General features: G+C 36.4%; 2 protein-coding genes across 2 annotated transcripts; both read left to right on the top strand.

The window, feature by feature from the left end:
* The first annotated feature begins 3,949 nt into the window (after positions 1–3,949).
* HORMAD1 (HORMA domain containing 1) lies at positions 3,950–20,818 on the top strand. Its single transcript, XM_032630169.1, has 13 exons — positions 3,950–4,088; positions 5,467–5,530; positions 5,967–6,003; positions 8,185–8,205; positions 8,472–8,498; positions 10,305–10,372; positions 11,768–11,919; positions 13,334–13,593; positions 15,070–15,136; positions 15,216–15,292; positions 16,028–16,111; positions 18,411–18,482; positions 20,154–20,818. Exons 2-13 carry the CDS (start codon positions 5,469–5,471, stop codon positions 20,232–20,234), a joined length of 1,008 nt encoding a protein of 335 aa, XP_032486060.1. The 5' UTR covers positions 3,950–4,088; positions 5,467–5,468; the 3' UTR covers positions 20,235–20,818.
* Positions 10,987–11,500, top strand: LOC116753322 (40S ribosomal protein S23). Its single transcript, XM_032631381.1, has one exon. The coding sequence runs from the start codon at positions 11,015–11,017 to the stop codon at positions 11,444–11,446; it is 432 nt and encodes a 143-aa protein (XP_032487272.1). The 5' UTR covers positions 10,987–11,014; the 3' UTR covers positions 11,447–11,500.
* Positions 20,819–21,636: the final 818 nt, after the last annotated feature.

Below are 21,636 nucleotides of genomic sequence, written 5' to 3'. Positions count from 1 at the left end.
GTTAAATAGACATTTCTCCAAAGAAGACATACAGATAGATGTCCAGTAAGCACATGAAAAACTGCTCAACATCAGTAATTATTAGAGAAATGCAAATCAAAACTAAATGAGGGGCTTCCCTGGTGGCGCAGTGGTTGAGAGTCCGCCTGCTGATGCAGGGGACGCGGGTTCGTGCCCCGGTCCAGGAAGATCCCACATGCTGCGGAGCGGCTAGGCCCGTGAGCCATGGCCGCTGAGCCTGCGCGTCCGGAGCCTGTGCTCCGCAACGGGAGAGGCCACAACAGTGAGAGGCCCGTGTACTGCAAAAAAAAAAAAAAAAAAAAAAAAAAAACTAAATGAGGTATCACCTCACACCAGTTAGAATGGGCATCATCAGAAAATCTACAAACAATAAATGCTGGAGAGGGTGTGGAGAAAAGGGAACCCTCTTGCACTGTTGGTGGGAATGTAAATTGATACAGCCACTGTGGAGAACAGTATGGAGGTTCCTTAAAAAACTAAAAATAGAACTACCATGTGACCCAGCAATCCCACTACTGGGCATATACCCAGAGAAAACCATAATTCAAAAAGACACATGCACCCCAATGTTCATTGCAGCACTATTTACAATAGCCAGGTCATGGAAGCAACCTAAATGCCCATCAACAGACGAATGGATAAAGAAGATGTGGTATATACATAAATACAATAGAATATTACTCAGCCATAAAAAGGAATGAAATTGGGTCATTTGTAGAGACTGTCATGCAGAGTGAAGTAAATCAGAAAGAGAAAAACAAATATCATATATTAACACATATATGTGGAACCTAGAAAAATGGTACAGTTTGCAGGGCAGAAATTGAGACACAGATGTAGAGAACAAATGTATGGACTCCAAGGGGGGAAAGCCGTGGGGCATGGGGGTGGGGGTGTGATAAATTGGGAGATTGGGATTGACATGTATACACTGATGTGTATAAAATTAATGACTAATAGGGACCTGCTGTACAAAAAAAATAAATAAAATTAAATTTTTAAAAAACCTGCTGTATAAAAAAATAAATAAACTTAAATTAAAAAACAAAAACATATGAGACTCCCTCTTGCGAGAACACCAGAATCACAACTAACTGCTGAACAGCCATCCACAGGAAGACACTGGAACTCACCAAAAAAGATCCCCACATCCAAAGACAAAGGAGAAGCCACAATGAAACGGTAGGAGGGACGCAATCACAATAAAATTAAATCCCATAACCACTGGGTGGGTGACTCACTAACTGGAGAACAATTATACCACGGAAGTCCACCCACTGGAGTGAAGGTTCTGAGCCCCACGTCAGGTTTCCCAACCTAGGGGTCCGGCAACGGGAGGAGGAATTCCTAAAGAATCAGACTTTGAAGCCTAGTGGGATTTGACTGCAGGACTTGGACAAGACTGGGGGAAACAGAGACTCCACTCTTGGAGGGCACACACAAAGTAGTGTGTGCATCAGGACCCAGGGGGAAGGAGCAGTGATCCCATAGGAGACTGAACCATACCTATCTGCTAGTGTTGGGGGGTGTCCTGCAGAGGCAGAGGGTGGCTGTGGCTCACCATGGGGACAAGGACACTGGCAGCAGAAGTCCTGGGAAGTACTCTTTGGAGTCCTTCCTATTGGACTCTGCTCCCTCTCAGGGCATGAGAACTCCCCATTCTGATCTCCCAACTCTATTTAATTGAGGTTTCTGTTTAATTATTTACAAAACTTTAAGTGTAAGGGAAATATGAAGCAAAATAAATAGACCAGGGGATTTTCACTACTTTTGACCCTGAAAACAGGGTTCTGGTCTTCATTCCTCTCCTAATTGACTCTGCGAAAATCTTTTCATATCTGGGGTGGCTGTTTTCTAACTGGTAATGCAGACATACCAAAGTTTATGAGAAATTAATATATATCTACACTACTAACACAACTTATTTGCATGTAGAACAATCTGCAAACTAAGACGTTTGTATTACTAAACAATCTCCAACTACCTACCAGCTCTGAGTTTTATTTTGCTTCTAAATGAGACATTAATTACAGTAAAGCTAACACTGTCCCCACAGACATAGCACAGTGGAAACATCTAGATAGGAGACTGCTAGGGCAGCTGGTTTCCTGAAGACACAGGAACTGTAAAGCGTGAAAGCAGTATGTGGTACATCCAATAACAAAATCAAAAGTTAGAAAACAATCAGAAATTAATTTGACTAATTAAATGGCCGTTGAGAACACGTTGGTCACTGTAAGACGGCTATGTATATCGGGAATTCTTAGCACATGCTGTTAACCTTCCCCCGCTGACGTGCGGCTTTTCTGGCTGAGAGGAGTCTTTCAGGCTCTCGGTGTTCCCAGCGCACCTTGCGCTGCTCTTGGCGGGAAAGGCGACCCCGACCAAAGGTCAAAAGGCTACTGAGTCGCCTCTGCCGGCTACCGTAGAAGGAAGGCGCAAGCGCATCGGGCAAAGCGCATGCCACGTCATGCCTCTCTCCTGGTCGCTGCCGCCAGGCCCTCAGACCTTACGTAATACATGTTTGTTTCGTTTTTGTTTTCTTTGTTTCCTTTCTTTCCCTTTTCTTTTATTCTTTTGCTTTTTAATGTCTTTTCCTGTTACCTCCCACCTCCCACGGGAGAGGCCACAACGGTGAGAGGCCCGCGTACCACACACACACACACACACACACACACACACACACACACACACACACACACACACGGTCTCTTAAAGAGCTTTCTCTTTTTTTTTGCAGTACGCGGACCTCTCACTGTTGTGGCCTCTCCGTTGCGGAGCACAGGCTCTGGACGTGCAGGCTTAGTGGTCATGGCTCACGGCCCAGCTGCTCCGCTGCATGTGGGATCTTCGCAGGCCGGGGCACGAACCCGTGTCCCCTGCATCGGCAGGCGGACTCTCAACCACTGTGCCACCAGGGAAGCTCTAAAGAGCTCTATTAATAACCCTTTTATATGAGGGTTGCTAGTCAAATGGTTTAAAATTAGCACTTTACTCAAAAGAGTTCTATAGAAAAATGAATGTTTTCGAAGATTCTAAGTTAAAAAAAAATCCTGTCATTTAGTCACATAAAATTCTTTCTGACTTTACATATAGTAAACGAAATTAGTGATAAAAATAAGATCTGAAGTTAAAGCTTGTATTTGTGTCACAAGGTTGAATTAAAGAAAATACTTTATCAGAGGATGGCCACTGCACAATTGCAGAGAACCTCCATGGTATGATTTCTTGTATTTTTTTTTATGATCTTGTATTTTAATGTATTTTAATTTAGCTAATTTTATTGTTTCTTGAAGTCTCACCTATTTTTATGTTTGAAAGTTAGAGTCAACTCTTTGAGGGTTTAATGATATCAGTAAACTCAATGTTTTAAGAATGAAGATATTTGCTAAACTAAGTTAAATTAATGGAGAATTCTATTGGATGCTTGATGCATTGTATTAAATTGCTGGTTCAAATTCAGTTCACATTAGGTATCAATGAATGCTATTAGGTTCCTTTGATGAAATTATCACTAATAGCAGTCCGCTTCTAGAAAATGAATTTTTATGCCCCACAAAGATAAAATTGTCTTCCCTTCACAGATCTTGCATTACAGTTACCTGTGTTAAACCCAGTCAGTGACTAAAGAGAAAAATCAATGTTATCTATCCATGTATTATGCAGTTACAGACAGTTAACGTGCAGGGATTTCTAACACGATTCTTAAGCACTTTTTGCATGTTACCTTTAGGCTGCTACCCTGCAAACACCCTCACATTTTAGAAGCCACTCTGATTTTGGGGGGATTACTAACTGCTATGGTTAAGAATTCTTTGGGAAAGTACCATGCTTATGCAAAAAATTAGATCTACTTTTAAGTTCAGGAAGACTGTATTTTTAGTAAATCTAAATAAAATGTTTTAATTTCCCTTGAATTTAGAGTGCGTTTGTACTTCCCAGTAAGATATCAACTGAGCAGCAGTCTTTAGTGTTAGTGAAGAGGCTTCTAGCAGTTTCAATATCCTGCATCACGTATTTGAGAGGAATATTCCCAGAATGTGCTTATGGAACAAGATATCTATATGGTAATATAATGTTTATTTAAAGACTTTCTTTAAAGATGTTATTTTTATTTTGGCTTGCTCTAAAATGATAATTTTTGACTTAGAGATTTTGTTTTTATAATGACAGCTTTATTGAGATATGATTCGCATATCTAACAATTCACTCATTTAAAGTGCACAATTCATTGATTTTGGGTATATTCACCACAGTCAGTTTTAGAACATTTCATCACCTTAAAAGGAAACCCCATACCCATTAAGTCACTTTCCACTTCCCCCACTTCCCAGTCCTAGGCAACCACCGATCTACTTTCTGTCTTTATGGATTTGCCTATTCTAGCCATTTCAAATAAATGAAATCATACAATATGTGGTCCTTTGTGACTGGCTTCTTTCACTTCGCATAATGTTTTTAAGGTTCATCCATTTTGTAGCATGGATTAGTACTTCATTTTTTATGGCCAAATAATATTCCATTATATGAATATACCACATTTTATTTATCCACTCACCAGTTGATGAACATTGGGTTGTTTCCACTTTTTGGCTATTATAAATAATGCCACATTCCTGTACAAGTTTTTGTGTGGACATCTAAGTGATTTTTTTTTAAGTATATTCAATACCTTTGAAAGCACTTAATCATAAAAATTTCCCTTAATCTCTCAAGTATAATATCACCTGACATTATTCTTATAATGATGAAGTAAATAGCAAAAACATCCTATTTATAGCCTCCTACAGTGGTAGTGTATGTTCTTGTGTTATTTTAAAGAAGTAAAATAGAGCCAGTTTATACTATAATAATAACTTATTGCCTAGCACATAATGTATACCTAACATTGTACACCAACTCTGTGGGCAATATGTTAAGCACCATGTTATGTATGATATCTTGTTAGTTCACATTACAGACCTATGAGTTAGATATTATTCCTACTTTTCTGATAAGGAACCTGAGACTGAGAGACCTCATCCTTTCCACTATATTACTTATTGCTTCCTTACAGGGCTCTATCTGATAGCCTGTTAACGTCTTGGCCTTTTACAAGTATTTTACTGGGATAAGAGTCCATAGCAAATATGCTAAGACTCTTGGATGACAATGGCATGAAAGTGTTATATCTAAGTTTCTATAGCTTTGAAAATGGAAGAATTTTTCTACCCATCAACATACATCCTAATCATTATGACGCAATTTTATAAAAAGGATAAAAAGATTATTTGTTTCCATGTAAACTTTCTTCCTTTAATTATATTAACATCAATCATCTGGAAGTTAATTACCATTAATAATAAACCTGTAATACACAGCTGAAGAAAATAATCTTCATTTAAATTTCTGTTTGTTTGCTAATCTTAAGTAGCTCTATATTTATATCATTATTTTTGCATTTAGATATGTGTGTCAAAATTCTGAGAGAACAGAAGAATTGTCCAGGATCTACACAGTTATTGAAGTGGTAAGTGAAATACCTAATGAAAGAAAATTATTTTTTCTTAAATCACATTTTTTTGTGCCTTGGATACCTTTAAGTGTTTAACCCAGTTTTAGTGATTCCCTCTTTAACTCTGTATACCATTTTTGCAGGTCTTTGGATTTTTGCATTAAAATTTTACTTTATTTCATGCTCCATGTGAGCAGGCTTCACTTTCCTATTATTGTTCCTCACAAATAGCTGCCAGATATTTTCTATCTTCCTTTCCTTCCATCCGCTATTGACATTTTATATTTCTGCCACATTGTTTTGTTTTATTATTTTAAGCTAGTTAATAAGAAGGAAGCTTTAATAATAAAACCGTGTATTATTTAGTAATGAGATAATATGGAGACTTATTAAAAGAACTATTTTCTGGAAGTGCATTCAGTCTAAAAATGAATCCTTGATTATTTTTTAGGATGTCCGGATGCTATGATGCTTTACAGAAAAAATATGTAAGTCGGTATCTCTTTATCCTTTTTTTCTACAGTTTATATTCTACAAATGTAACAGCCGTTACATGTAGTAAAAGATTAACTTAAACTAACTTGGGCATAGGCCAGTCCAAAGCTGAAAATTTGAATATTTTAAAGACTGATTTTCAACTCATTTAAAGCAAACAGAATTACTACTTAACGAATTTTGCCAAGTTTTGGTTGTTAACACTCATTTGTATTAATAACACATATTAACTTACAAAAACTTAATGAATTAAAAAGTCTTTTAAAATAGTTTATTCATTAGTTTCACATGCCTTCCGTAATCATGTTTATACTAATAATTTAATAAGTTATTTCTTCGTGAGAGTTCAGAAATAAATTTACTTGTAGTCTAGGTTAAATTGTGACAAGCCTTTTTGTATAGTTACTTAGCTTATGTTTGTATCAATATATACAAAGAAGTCCAACTCTAAAAAAAATTATGAAAAAGATAAAATTTTATCCATGGTCACCAACCTCCCTCATTAAGACATAATGTATTTAATATTCATTAAATATTGAGTGCCTGCTCTGTGCTAGGCACGTATTCTAGGTAGGAGCTGGGTAAGCTAACAGTGGTCAACAAGACAAAGAGGGTCCCTTCTATAATGGGAAAATAGTCAATAAAACAAGGAAATTAGATAACATCCAATAGTGTTAACTGCCATTAACATTTTAAGAAAAAGTATGTGGCAAATGGAGAGATGGGGTAACTTTAGATAGAGTAGTCTGAGGAGCTTCTCTGAGGGGATGATATTTAAGCTGAGACTTGAATTAGAAGAAACCAGCTAGGCACTGATTTGGGGAGAATATTCCTGACAGAGCAGCAAATGCAGAGTTGGAGGGGAGTTTGGAGAGTTCAAGGAACAAACAGAAGGCCAGAATGATTAGAGTGTAGTGAGCAGTGCAAGAGAGCAGCAGCAGATGAACCTGTGGAGATGGACAGGGCCAGAGCATTCAGAGCTGTGTAGGTAAAGAGTTTGGATTTTGGGACTTCCCTGGAGGTCCAGTGGTTGTGGTTAAGACTTCGCTTTCCAATGCAGCGGGTGCGGGTTCAATCCCTGATCAGGGAGCTAAGATCCCACGTGCCTCAGGGCCAAAAAACCAAAACATAAAACAGAAGCAATATTGTAACAAATTCAATAAAGAGTTTAAAAATGGTCCACATCAAAAAAAGAAAAAAAAAGTCTTTAAAAAAAAAGAGTTTGGATTTTATTTTAGGTGTAAATAAAAGCCATTTGAAGGTTTTGAGTAGAAATGTAACATCATTTGATTTATATTCTAAATTAAAAGAAAAATCACTCTGAACTGCTATTTAGAGAATGTACTGTACAAGGAGAATAAGATTGGAATTAAGGAGAATGACACTTAATCCATTACTACAGTACCGATAAAAAATAATGGTGGCTTAGACCAGGATGGCAAAGGAGAAAAATGAGAAGATTCAGGATATATCTGGCAGAACTGAGTGGACTTGTTGACGATTGGTTCTGGAGTATAAGGAAAAGATCCAAATCAAGGATGACTCAGATTTTGGCAGATTACTTGAGTGAATGATTTCCTGTGATTCTCTTTTCCTATAGTCTCCAAAGCCTCTTCCCTTTACTAAATGAGCAGGGCTCTGAACTCTCTTTTTCTCTTTTCAGAATCAGTTCTCATATTGGTAATATTTAATGTGTTATTTCACAATACATATTTTCCTTGTAACTGGCAGTAATGCCCCTGTTTGCTTAAGTTAGTGATATGAATTTCAACTTTCAGTAAGTCAACTAGAAATAGATATTTTGGGGAATAGAGAAAGATATCTGAGGTATTGCTTTACGTGCATCATATGAAGTCTATTTAATGTAAGATTATTTTTATTAGGAATAAATGTTGAAATAGGACAAAGAATTCTTATGGTCCATCATGCACAAATATTTTATAGAATAAAAATAAGATTTTTATAAACTACTGTGTATAAAATAAATAAGCTGTAAGGATATATTGTATAGCACAGGGAATATAGCCAATATTTTATAATAACTATAAATGGAGTATAACCTTTAAAAATTGTGAGTCACTATGTTGTACACCTGAAACATAATATTTAAACTATGATAATAAAAATTTAATTAATTTAAAAAAATAAGATTTTTGTTCTTTGTTTTGTTTCAGCTAAGGTTGGTTGTTCTAGCTGTAAGTATTTTTAAATTGTATATTCTTTTTTAAAGACTGTCAAATTCAGCCTTGCTTAATTAAATAACATTAAAACCACCTATTGATCATGTCACTTGATACAAACTACTGATCTATTCAATGGAAAAGTAGCTAATATTTTGAGGGGGTCGTTTTGTATTTTGTTTTACTGAATTCATTTAATATTTTAGTCTAAACATCCAATTTAGTTCTCCTTGAATAGTTAGCCTCTACAATTTACTAAATTGTAAATTATTTTTAAATAGGTATATAGTAATCCAGAAGACCCTCAGGTAAGTATGCTTAAGTTATTAAAAAAAATAATGCCAAAAAACCCCCATAATGCCTCTAATATCTATAAGTAACATAAAAATATAATAATATCCAGTGCTTTTAACTGTGCTTTTATCAATGCACTTTCACATATATTTTCAAAATTTGAGCCTCATAAAGACCTTTTTGAGGTAAGACAGGGCTTGTATTGTTATATTTAAACAGATTAATACACTTACTACAAGAGAGATTATGTGACTGGGCCTAGGCCACAAAGACAAACCACTAGAAATAACCTGAATCTCCTGACTTCTGGTTCTTTGCAATATTTTTTAATTATATTCTTTTTTTAGAATTATAAAATGTTTGAGTTTGAGAAAAATAAGATACTCATCCTTAATCTTTGAATATTCACCCCAATCCAGTCACATCTACCTGTTCATCTGACAATTAAAGGAAAGAAAGGGTTATAATAAATGAAAGGGAAAACCAGAAGACAAGAAACAAAGGGGAAAGATCTACTGAGTGCTTACTATTCCTAGGCTCTGTTCTTTGGGGTTTCATGTGCATTATCTCATTTATTCATTATAACCATCATGAGGTAATATATCATTATCATCTCCACTCTATAGATGAGGAAACCTAGACACAAGGTTTCTTGTGTAAGGTCATAGTGGCAGAACCAGAATTTGGACCTAAGAAGGCCAGTTCATGATCTGAGTGCTTACCCATTACACTATAGCTGTTACAATATCGTGTTTCCTTCACTCATGGAGAAGCAGATTTTTAAAAAAGAAAGAGAAAGCTAACCCCATTCCTAAGTGAGCAATGGAATATAAAGAAAGCAATAAAAGTATTAGAGCTTCAAGAGAGCTAGGAATGTTTTTTCTTTGATACTACAAATTAAGCCTACAATTAATGCTTAATATATGCCCATGGTGATGAAATCATATGGGCAAAGGCTATGAATTATTTGATTGCTCAAAAACTAACTGTTCAGAAAATGTACAGAAAATGTACATCTGAAGATGTTTTATAGTTGCACATTTTTTCTTTCAGTAAAAGAGCAACATTGCTGATGCACTAATATTTATTGAATGCTTAGTGTGCCAGATACTTTATTAAGGGCTCTATATAAATTATCCCAGGGCTTCCCTGGTGGCGCAGTGGTTGAGAGTCTGCCTGCCAATGCAGGGGACACGGGTTCGTGCCCCAGTCCGGGAAGATCCCACATGCCACGGAGCGGCTGGGCCCGTGAGCCATGGCCTCTGAGCCTGCGTGTCCGGAGCCTGTGCTCTGCAACGGGAGAGGCCACAACAGTGAGAGGCCTGCGTACCGCAAAAAAAAAAAATAATAAAATAAAATAAAATAAATAAAATATATAAATTATCCCATTTGATAAATATTCATAGGCACCAATGAGATAGGTACTATTTTCAACCCCTTTTATTAGCTGGGGAAACTGAGACTTAGGGGGCTTAAATGACTTGCTTGTGGTTACCAAGGATTGAAGCCCTGTGCTTAGTCATTCTGTTAGAGGAAGAGATGTGCTGCCTCCCTCACCTGCCTGCTAAGGAGTTCCTTCCCTCTGGTATGTAAAACATACATTGCAATGACCGAGGGAATAACTATCTCTCCAACACTGAAGCCCCGAATCCCAGACCCTGGGAATTGACTATTAGGACTGGAAAGTTTCAATGGACGAATAGGGATTAACATGCAGAAAAAATTATTAAATAAATGGTGAGTCATACAAAAGCTATATATAGCTACTTGGCCACCAGTACTGTATATCAGATTCATAACTGCAGTATTTTCTATTTAAGACAATTTCAGAATGTTACCAGTTTAAATTCAAGTACACCAGTAATGGACCAATCATGGACTTCATAAGGTATTGTTCTATAGTTTTCTTTTTGTATTACAGGTTACCACTTATTAATACTATATAGCTAAACTTCAGGAATAATTCTGAAATTTCTCAAACATCCCCAATTAACCATCAAGGATACAGAATATTCTTGGAGTGGCTGCAAGCCAGAATTCTGTGGCTAATTATATACTGTTTTGATTGTGAAACAGAGCCAAAGAGTAGGAAAGCCACTGTATGCTTAAGTTATTAGAAATACAGTAAAGGGCTTCCCTGGTGGCGCAGTGCTTAAGAATCTGCCTGACAATGCAGGGGACACAGGTTCGATCCCTGGTCCAGGAAGATCCCACGTGCCACGGAGCAACTAAGCCCGTGCGCCACAACTACTGAGCCTGCTTTCTAGAGCCTGTGGACAACAACTACTGAGCCCGTGTGCCACAACTACTGAAGCCTGCATGGCTAGAGCCCGTGTTCCACAAGAGAACCCACCGCAATGAGAAGCCCACGCACAGCAACGAAGAGTAGCCCCCTGCTCTCTGCAACCAGAGAAAAGCCCGTGCACAGCAATGAAGACCCAGTGCAGCCAAAAATAAAATAAATAAATTTTAAAAAATTAAAATAAAAGAAATACAATACTCTTTCGCTTAGGCCCGTGGCGCCGGCAGCATGGGCAAGTGTCGCGGTCTTCGTACTGCCAGGAAGCTCCGTAGCCACCGACGAGACCAGAAGTGGCATGATAAGCAGTACAAGAAAGCCCATTTGGGCACAGCCCTGAAGGCCAACCCTTTTGGAGGTGCCTCGCATGCCAAGGGAATTGTGCTTGAAAAAGTAGGGGTTGAAGCCAAACAGCCGAATTCTGCCATCAGGAAGTGTGTCAGGGTTCAACTAATCAAGAATGGCAAAAAAATCACTGCCTTTGTACCCAATGATGGTTGTTTGAATTTTATTGAGGAAAATGATGAAGTTCTGGTTGCTGGATTTGGTCGCAAAGGTCATGCTGTTGGTGACATTCCTGGAGTCCGCTTTAAGGTTGTCAAAGTAGCCAATGTCTCTCTTTTGGCCTTATATAAAGGCAAGAAGGAAAGACCAAGATCATAAGTTTTGATGATGAAAGCAGGATAGTAATAAATTTCCATATGCCAAAAAAAAAAAAAAAAAGAAATACAATAAAAGTCCATCATTCGTTTCCTTTAAACATCTTGTATAAGATGCATATTAATTTAATATATGTAAAATAGTTTATAATAATATTAACAGTGATATTAATTTTTATAATAGTGGCATTAAAACACATTATATCACAATTCTTAACAACTTAATGCTTTAATGGGAATAAGAATCTCAAGTAGTAAAATGTGAAGTTATGTTATTAGAAGCCATGGGTGCTATAAAAGAAATTAATGTGTGATTCTCTTCCAGTAAAAACCAAAGCGGTGAATCTAGTACGTCACCTGCTGACACCAAGAAAGCAAGTATTCTTCTCATTCGCAAGATTTATGTTCTAATGCAAAATCTGGGACCTTTACCTAATGATGTTTGTTTGACCATGAAACTGTTTTACTACGATGAAGGTACTATTTCCAGTTCATCCTGTTTCAGTTGGTATCTGTATATTTTCTTGTCATCGAAACAGTTTCCATCCCAAATGTTTGTAAGCACCTAAATTGTTATATATTTTTTGAAATTATAAAATTTATATTTAATATCAGTATTTGAAAAAATATACACAACTTCTCCAGTGGTCTGAACATGTCCATGTGAAGTTCAACCTCATAACTAAGGAAGTGAAGCAATGAGATACCATTTTTCAGTTATCAGATCAGTAAAACTTGTAAAATCATTGTTGGCAAGGGTGTGGGAGTAAGCAGGTACTTTTGTATACTCTTGAGGGAATGTATATAGGTGCCATGTAACATTTTAAGAGGACAGTTTGGCAGTATCAAAATTTGGCACATTCTCTTTAATCCAGAAATTCTGTAGCTAGAAGAGTATCTTGGGAATATACTTAGACAACCTTGCAAGGTTATATGTTTATGAGGATTTTCATAATGTATTGGTTAAACCAGGAACAAACTGGAAACAACCTTGAGTTGTTTATTGGAGGACTGAGTAAATAAATTATGGTGCATCTATATAGTAGTGCTGTGCAAGCTATTTAAAAGAATGTGCTGATAAATTGTTATCCAAAAAATATTAAAAACAGATTAAAAGGTGATGTTAAAGGGCTTCCCTGGTGGCGCAGTGGTTAAGAATCCGCCTGCCAATGCAGGGGACACGGGTTCGAGCCCTGGCCCACATGCCGTGGAACAACTAAGGCCATGCACCACTACTACTGAAGCCCACGTGCCGTGCTCCACAATGAGAGAAGCCACTGCAATGAGAAGCCCACGCACTGCAACGAAGACCCAACGCAGCCAAAAATAAAAATAAATTTTTAAAAAAAGGTGATGTTAAAAACAGCTAGGTACAGAAGAGTATGATCTCATTTGTATTTTTTAAAGAGATATACATGTATTTATTATATAATTTAAATATTATATATTTATTATATAAATATATAAAATTTATACTTTACATGCATCGTATCTTCTAGAAGAACATAAAGCATCAACAATAATAACTAACATTTATTGAACACTTAACTCTGTGCCAGTTCTGTTCTGAGCATTTTACAGACTTTAATACCACAGTGACCCTATGAGGTAGGTACCAATATTTGCCCCACTTGACAGATGAGGAAACCAAATCAAGGATGACAAGTAGTTTCCTCAAGGTCACGTAGTCAGTCAAGTGTAGGGAAAAAAGTTTACCTTTAAGGAATAAAATAGGAACTTGGAGATAGTAGGAGAGTGATTTTTACTTTTTATTATATGTTCTTCTATACTATTTGAAATTTCTTTAATCTGCATATATTTTATAATAATAAAAATTAATGTATTTTCTTCAGTTTCATGAACAGCACAGTTTATACTTACTTTTCTGCAGTTACACCCCCAGGTTACCAGCCTCCTGGTTTTAAGGATGGTAATTATGAAGGAGTGATATTTGAAGGGGAGCCTATGTACTTAAATGTGGGAGAAATCCCAACACCTTTTCACACCTTCAAAGTAAAAGTGACCACTGAGAAAGAACGAATAGAAAATATTGATTCATCTGTATTATCACCAAAACAATTAAGAACACCACTTCAAAAAATTCTTATGGACAAAGATGATTTCAAAGATGAACAGGAGCATTATGTAAGTGTAAGTATATTCAAAGAGTTATGAAGAACAAGAGTAATGAATGTTTGATTCAATTCTGAGGACTTTAATAGCTATAAATATTTATTACAATCATAAACTCAAGTTTGGAAGGGACCTTAAAGAAGGTTAAGGTTTTAAAACTTTTTACCTGGATGCAAACAACATTATTCTCAGAAATTTAAAAGCACAACTACTGTGAATGAAGTAGGGAATGGTCCTGGATGCCCAGCCACTCACCACCTCATCTACCCTCATGGTGGACTCTGAGGAAACCCCTTGGTCTGGAGTGTAATTTGAAAACCACGGAATTCCCTAGTGCTCCAGTGTTTAGGACTTAGCGCTTTCACTGCCAGGGCCTGGGTTCAGTCCCTGATTGGGGAGCTAAGATCCTGCGGCGCGGCCAAAAAAAAAAGAAAAGAAGACCACTGAACTACTCTAATCCCCCAACGAATGCTGGAATCTTTTCTACCATACAACACCCCTACTAAGTGCTCATGCTTGAATTTCTTCAGGGCCTGGAAATTCAGTGTCCTGAAGCAGCCTGGAAGTTCCTGGAAGGCAGGAAAAGTGTCATCTTTTTAATCCTCCTGTCCCTAACACTTAGATTTACGGAATGCATTCTCAGTATTGGTTGAATGAATGGATGAATTGAAGTATAAAAAAAGCTTTTTTTGTTATAGCCTCACTCCCAGAAAATCTTTCATCATTAATATAATTATTCTTTAATCTCATCTTTGTTGTCTTCTCCTGTCTCATTTTATTCTAAATTATGACCACAGTTCTTATGTATAGAGATTGACTATTCTGATTTAGGTTCTGTGGCCACATCCTTACAAGTAGAAAATTCAGTTTTTAACCATTTCAGTCAAAGAATAAGGAATTTTCTTCCTAAAACCTAAATCCCAGTCTTGCCTTATAAACAAATATGGCTGGGATTTATGAAGCGTTCTTTAAAATATTTAAAGCTCTTTGACAAATGTCACAAAGGGAATAATAATTATAGACATTAAACCTTTGCTATTTCTACCATACCATAACTGTGCTTATCCTTCCCCAACTCCCTAAAGAGGGTTGGGTCATATTCAGAGTTTATGCTAATATCCATACAGAAATTCCAGACCTACAGAAGCAGTAGCTTGTTGTGTGACCATGTCTAATTCAGTGTTCTCAAACAATAGTAAGATCTAAGTGTTCTTAGAACCATCATACATTTTTGAGAAAGTTGTATATTTTTATCATCTGCCTTAAAGCAACCCTGCAAAGTAAAAAAAAAAAATAGGATTTTATACTTTGAATAAATAAGTTGCCTTATTATAGTAATTATAGGGCCACTATATTTCTAGCAAGTGTAAGGTCGTTGTAGTGTTATGTTATATTTAACCTTCACATAAAACAAATTTGTTCATAAATATTCTACCCAGTTGTTTTAGTTTCTTTTTGAAATATGTCCATTTTTTCCTTCATGTAATTATGTAGAATGATTTTGACATTGAAACTAAAATGGAAGAGCAGAAAAAAAACCCTGGATCTTCTGAAGTTGGAGGTAAGGAGTTAATGAAAATGTAAATTAATTCACTTCCAATTCAATTTTATACCATTTTAACTATTATTTTTTTTAACAGAACCAGGTGTAGTTTGTGAAGAAGATGAAACTATGAGGTCTAAAGAAAGTCCAGATCTTTCAATTTCTCATTCTCAGGTATAAATTTGACAGTTCTATCTCACTTCTAATTTTATTTTTTTCAAAAGACAGGTGCTTATATGCTTATTTAGTTATTTCTCAGATTTTCTTATATTCTAGGTCTTTTAGAAGAAAATTAGGTATTAAGAATGGTTATTAATAAAATTCGAGAATTATACATTGAAAAGTTTTGAGTATTTTATTGGTTGATTTGTTTAGTAATGAACCTAAATACTGTTCAGAGAATCTCAGAATTTCAGAGCTAAATAAAATCTTAAGCAATTATTAACTCCACAACCCTTTGTATTTACAAATGGACTATATAATACATTTTTGTTGCCTTGGAGCAGAACATGTTTAATTTTGTTTTCTACACACAGTAAAATCCTGAAATAACATTTAGATAAAATCAACATGAAAATAATGGGACTGATGATTGTCTGCCTTCCTTTGTGCAGCCCTTCTTCAATGGGGGTGGGCTGAAGTTCTTATCTTCTGGAAGAGTGGTGCCTAGTGATAATTTGGGACTTTCTGAATTCAGTGAATGGTCAATTGTGTACAGTGTCAGTTTCACTATCTTTACCTCTGCACTTTTTATGACAGTAAGAACCAACACAAAATTATTGGTTTTCATTAACTCAACATAGCAAGACCCTAAATTTTATGTGATTGAATTTTTGACCCCCATTATTGTTATGAAAAACTTTTATTATATTATTTTATGTGGTTTTGTGTAATTATTTTCTTTTCTAGGTTGAGCAGTTAGTCAGTAAAACATCTGAACTTGATGTGTCTCAAAGCAAAACAAGAAGTGGAAAAATCTTTCAGAATAAAATGGTAGTAAAAGCATCTCTTTAGATTTGTTTACCATTCTAACCTTGTAATTTCCCCCCATATTTATTTTGCTTTTAATACTTCATTTATTGGACCAACGTTTGGTAAGCACATACTATGTTTCAGGTACTTTACTAGGTGCTGGAGGTATAACTTGTTCTTAGATGAAAATGTAGTAATTGGAGGTCAACAAGCAGTGATACAGGGCCATAGTAACAGTCTGAATAGGCTACATAGAGGCACAAAGGAAAGAATGGTTAATTTTACTGAAGGTACAGTAGAGAGGGGAGGGACTTCCCTGGTGGCGCAGTGGCTAAGAATCCGCCTGCTAATACAGGGGACACAGGTTCGAGCCCTGGTCCAGGAAGATCCCACATGCCCTGGAGCAGCTAAGCCCGTGCACCACAACTACTGAGCCTATGCTCTACAGCCCGTGAGCCACAACTACAGAGCCTACGTGCCACAACTACTGAAGCCCACGCGCTTAGAACCCGTGCTCTGCAACAAGAGAAGCCACCCTAATGAAAAGCCTGCGTGCCGCAACGAAGAGTAGCCCCCGCTTGCCCCAACTAGAGAAAGCCCGTGTGCAGCAATGAAGACCCAACGCAGCCAAAAATAAATAAATTTATTTTAAAAAAATAGAAAGGGGAATCCAGGAAAGGCTTTGAGAAGTGATGCTATCATCCAGACTCCCAAGGAAATTTCCTAGAACACCAAACTGTTCCCATGTTCTATCTTGTAAATGGACTATCGTGTTAATAAGACATTAAAAATGACTGTTTTATGAGTTGTACTGAATAGAAATTTGTATTTATTTAGACCCTTAAGTTACTCTCAAAGGTTCAGAGGTGAAGAAAAAGCATTCTGTAAAATGTAAGGAAACAAATAGCACACTCTAATAGTGGTATGCTGGAGCATTTGTTTCCAACTCTTTATTCAGTGACATCATGTTGACAGCTTGAAACTGGACATGATGAGAGTATTCATAGCATGGAAATCAGCAAATGCCTCAACTCAGGATTTCTTTCTCCCGGAGAACTGGTTGTTAAACATTTACCAGAACACCACTGATGATAGTGCCATTTTTAGGTATCCTTTTTTTGCACATTCTCGATGGGAAGTTAAGAACTGGTAGAAGGCAGCGTTCAAACTAGTGTGCTGAGAAAAGCAAGAGATAAAAGAATTTCAAAAATTACTACCTCTAGCAGCAAAATGTTCTTCCTAGGCAGCTTCTGTTTAGGATGAGTATCCTTTATTATCCTTTACTCCACCAAAGTACTCCTGTATTTGAGAATAATGACTGAATTATGGTTAGAAAAGGGCAGGAAATGAAAATATTTAATAATATATATACTAAGGAAGTTATCTTTGAAAAGGACATTGCAAGCATCAGAAAATAAGTATGTACTTTTAGAGAATAATACTATGGCAGCTAATAATTTGTCACTATCTAATATTCATTTTAAAAACCGCATATGTAGCATTATTCACAATAGCCAAAAGGTGGGGGAAAAAACCTAAATGTAACAGATGAATGGATAAACAAAATGTGGTATTCTTTTTTTTTTCTGTACGCGGGCCTCTCACTGTTGTGGCCTCTCCCGTTGCGGAGCACAGGCTCTGGACGCGCGGGCTCAGTGGCCATGGCTCATGGGCCCAGCCGCTCCGCGGCATGTGGGATCTTCCCAGACCGGGGCACAAACCCGTGTCCCCTGCATCGGCAGGTGGACTCTCAACCACCGCGCCACCAGGGAAGCCCCAAAATGTGTTATTCATACAGTAGACTATTATTATTCAGCCATAAAAAGGAATGAAGTACCAGTACGTGCTACAACTTGGATGAACCTTAAATCATTATGTTAAGTGAAAGAACCCAGTCTCTCTCACACACACACACACACACACACACACACACACACACACTATATATACACATATATATACATATATATTATATGGTTCTCTTTATATGAAAGCCCAGAATAGGGATTTGTATAGAAACAGAAAGTCTTAATGCTGGCAGGAGGATGGGGGAATAGGGGAGTGATAGCTATAAAGGTACAGGATTTCTTTTTGGAGGATGAAAGTGCTGTAAAATTGACTGTGGTGATGGTTGCACAACTCTGTGAATATACTTAAAATCACTTAGTTTTGTACACTTTTAAATGGATGAATTGTATGGTATCTGAATTATATCGCAGTAAAGTTGTTCTTTTAAAAACCGCATATAGCTGCCTGCGGTTGAAAAAGCATGTTGTTCTTTGAGAAATAACCAATTAGTAATTATTCTATCTTTGTGGAGGCTAATGGAAATCAACAAGTAAAATCTTCTAAGGAAAATCGGAAGAGAAGTCAGCTTGAATCTGCAAAAACGGTAAGTCTTATAATAATATATAGGCTGAATAAAATAGCAAGTATCAGAATATCATTACTATAGATTAAATTTAATGATAAATATGATTATATTCCTGGATATACCTCAGAGCTCTGGTATCTAAATCTTGTTTAAATATATTTGATTCTAAAAAATGGGGTGATTTAAAAATAAAATATGCTATGTGGTTTATTAATTTTTCCATGTAAACATTTACTGTCTTATTCCATGAATGATCTGAAATAGTTGGAGGAATTTATAAAATAAAAATCAACATCAGGGAACTTCCCTGGTGGCACAGTGGTTAAGAATCCGCCTGCCAATGCAGGGGACACAGGTTTGATCCCTGGTCCGGGAAGATCCCACATGCCGCGGACCAACTAGGTCCGTGCACCACAACTACTGAGCCTGCACTCTAGAGCCCGCGTGCCACAACTACTGAAGCCCGCGTGCCTAGAGCCCATGCTCTGCAACAAGAGAAGCCACTGCAGTGAGAAGCCCGCACACCGCAACTAGAGAAAGCCTACGCGCAGCAACAAAGACCCAATGCAGCCAAAAATAAATTAAAATAAAATAAAAATTTAAAAGATCTATGTCAGGAAAAATATGAATAGAATGAGAAAATGAGAGTACAAGAATATTCAGGCCATTTTATTTATATAGAATTAGAATTGGGCCACAGGTTTGATCTGAGCTTTCTAGAGAAAGTAGAAACAAGGTAAGTTACCAAATCCACATGTTCTCTAAAAATATAGCATCTCCTCCTAGTACCTTAGAAGAAAGAAAATTTTCCTGACCTAAATCTTGTAACAGTTGTCTTATATTTGGAACCTTATTTTACCAAATCAGGTAATGTATTTGTCATTTCTGAGATAAATATTTATACTTTTTCAACCAGAATTTTTATTATTAGTAGTAGGTTAAAATTAGATAACTGAAAACTTAAGATTCTTTTTAGAAATCAAGTGTTAAAGGGGTAATCTCAAAAATATACTAGTTGGTTAATACTGTTTTCAATTTATATATCTTAAGAAGGGAATGGAATAACCTGATATATTAGGTTCTTTAATTTTTCCCCCAGTGTATTAAGCCTTGATTTTTTCTGCAAAATCATAATCCGATTTGTATCATTAGTGAGTTTTACCAGAAAAATAAAAGTTTGATAACTCAGAATCTTGTTAGCAATTTTCCTAATTCACCCTCCCATTCATTCAAGGGTGCAATGAATTTCTAAAATCTATCAGGCACTGCTAAGCACCATATACAAAAACAAAACATGATTTAAATCTTACATGATGCCTAGGTGGAATGTTTCTCTATTTGCAGCTCATTTTTTAATCTCTCCCCCCTCATTCCCCTCAAAATATTTTACTATTTTGAGAACATAATGTCAAATCTATCTAACTACTCCAACATCCCTAATGAAAACCTTATACTTTGTAAGGCTATACTTTCAGCAGCCATCAGGATATATAAATATGTCAATAATAAAATTTACCTACTTTTAGAGAACCCAGCTATCCTATCTTAGGAAATGGTATGTTAGTTACAATTTTTTAAAAGAAGAAAGAAGGAAGGAAGGAAGGGACCTCAGAGACATGAAAAACCTCAAAACTTAAAGACATTTAAACTGCAAAGTATCTATTCTTAGTAGTTGTTTTCTTTTGACAGGTCCTTCATCACCTTGATTCTTCTAGTCAAGAGTCAGTGCCAAAAAGAAGAAAGCTTAGTGAACCAAAGAAAAATACATAAAAAAATTTTTTTCTGCATGTTTGCAAAGTTCTTCACAACATTTAAAGGACATTATATTACTGTTTTAAGGTGTGTTTGCCCTACCTCTAAAAACTTACACGTAGTCTTAAGCAGTTAGTACACTAAAATTAATCCTTAGCTGACTATCATATTGTGATCCTTAATCTTATCTGAGACAAACTCAGGAGAACTTTTGAATAAAAAGTACCAGTGTCATAATTTGTTATGTTAATTATCTACTCAATATTGATCTATCTTCCATTTTGGTGGACACTTTCTTTTAACATATATTAACGTTTAAGGTCCTCTAAAGCCATTTTTTGAAGTAAATAGTTTATTTTGGTATTAAATTTTGATAGTAATTCACTTTTTACTTGTGTTAAAACTATACAATTTAACTGGCTATGTCTGTCATGTTATTAAAACAATGTTCTTCAGTACTTTGATATAGTGTATTAACATGATAATATATAATGTACAATTAAAAATCGGTGCTTTAACTTTTTTAACATTTTTTACTACAAGACAAAATGATTTTAAAGTCTGCCATTTTTGGCAGCATAAATAAAATATTGTTCAGCATCTAGACTCTTTCATGGCTTCTAATTTTTATTTAAATAGCAGAAAATTTTTAGGCACTAATTTTGAGATCATTTCAGTAGATGTTACTTTGCAAGAGTTGAGCACGCTTTCTAGAACTTTTGAGTGGTAGTGAAAGATACTGTGCTTTTAGTGAGAAACCTGGGACCCGGTTCCAGACTTGACTGTTTTCTGTGCTCTAGAAAAGAAAAGCTTAAAACTTAGTCTGTTTTGCCTCTTGCATTTTCAGCAGCCATATTCTAAAAACATATATTATCCGTGGGCTTGCCAGTAACAAGCACTAATAGCGAATGTTAGAATGAATGCTATGGTAGAAATGTGCCTATTCTGTTTAATGTAAACCAAGTAAACGTCCACAAACTGACCCAGATCGGTTTTTTCTGGAACAGGAAAGTTAGGGATAAGCTAACTGTCGAAAACAACCAATTTTTAAATGTTTATGTATTCTTAGCTTTATTGGATCCCAACCCATCTCACCTAATTGTCACAGTACAGGATACACTGCTACAGCAACACAACTGCTACACTGAGGTTGACCAACAGAAACCTTTGTAGATCGGCAGCTGGTGATAGCTCACCGAACGCTTTGATTGGCCGGTTTAATGGCGGGTGGGGAGCGCAGCCCTCTTTCCTTTCTCTACCAAGGTTCCTTCATTGGATTGACCAGCTGTCAGGTTGAGCCCAAACCTGCCTCCTTTTGGTGGTGTTTGTCTGGATCGCAACGCAATAGCCGGGCGGGGGGAGAGCCTCCCCTCGTAAGCTCCGATTGGCTGAACTCAACCTTGGAGGTTTCTGATTGGTC

This window comes from Phocoena sinus, chromosome 1 (assembly GCF_008692025.1).
Source record: "Phocoena sinus isolate mPhoSin1 chromosome 1, mPhoSin1.pri, whole genome shotgun sequence".
NCBI classification, from domain to species: Eukaryota; Metazoa; Chordata; class Mammalia; order Artiodactyla; family Phocoenidae; genus Phocoena; species Phocoena sinus.
This window is presented reverse-complemented; position numbering and strand designations above follow the sequence as displayed.

What these genes read in the sequence shown, in the direction of transcription:
- HORMAD1 (XM_032630169.1), top strand. Translation starts at nt 5,469, where the DNA reads ATGTGTGTCAAAATTCTGAGAGAACAGAAGAATTGTCCAGGATCTACA. An exon ending in TGGATCTTCTGAAGTTGGAG is followed by an intron (nt 15,137 to 15,215) that starts GTAAGGAGTTAA and finishes TTTTTTTAACAG; the next exon opens with AACCAGGTGTAGTTTGTGAA. An exon ending in AAATCTTTCAGAATAAAATG is followed by an intron (nt 16,112 to 18,410) that starts GTAGTAAAAGCA and finishes ATCTTTGTGGAG; the next exon opens with GCTAATGGAAATCAACAAGT.
- LOC116753322 (XM_032631381.1), top strand. Translation starts at nt 11,015, where the DNA reads ATGGGCAAGTGTCGCGGTCTTCGTACTGCCAGGAAGCTCCGTAGCCAC.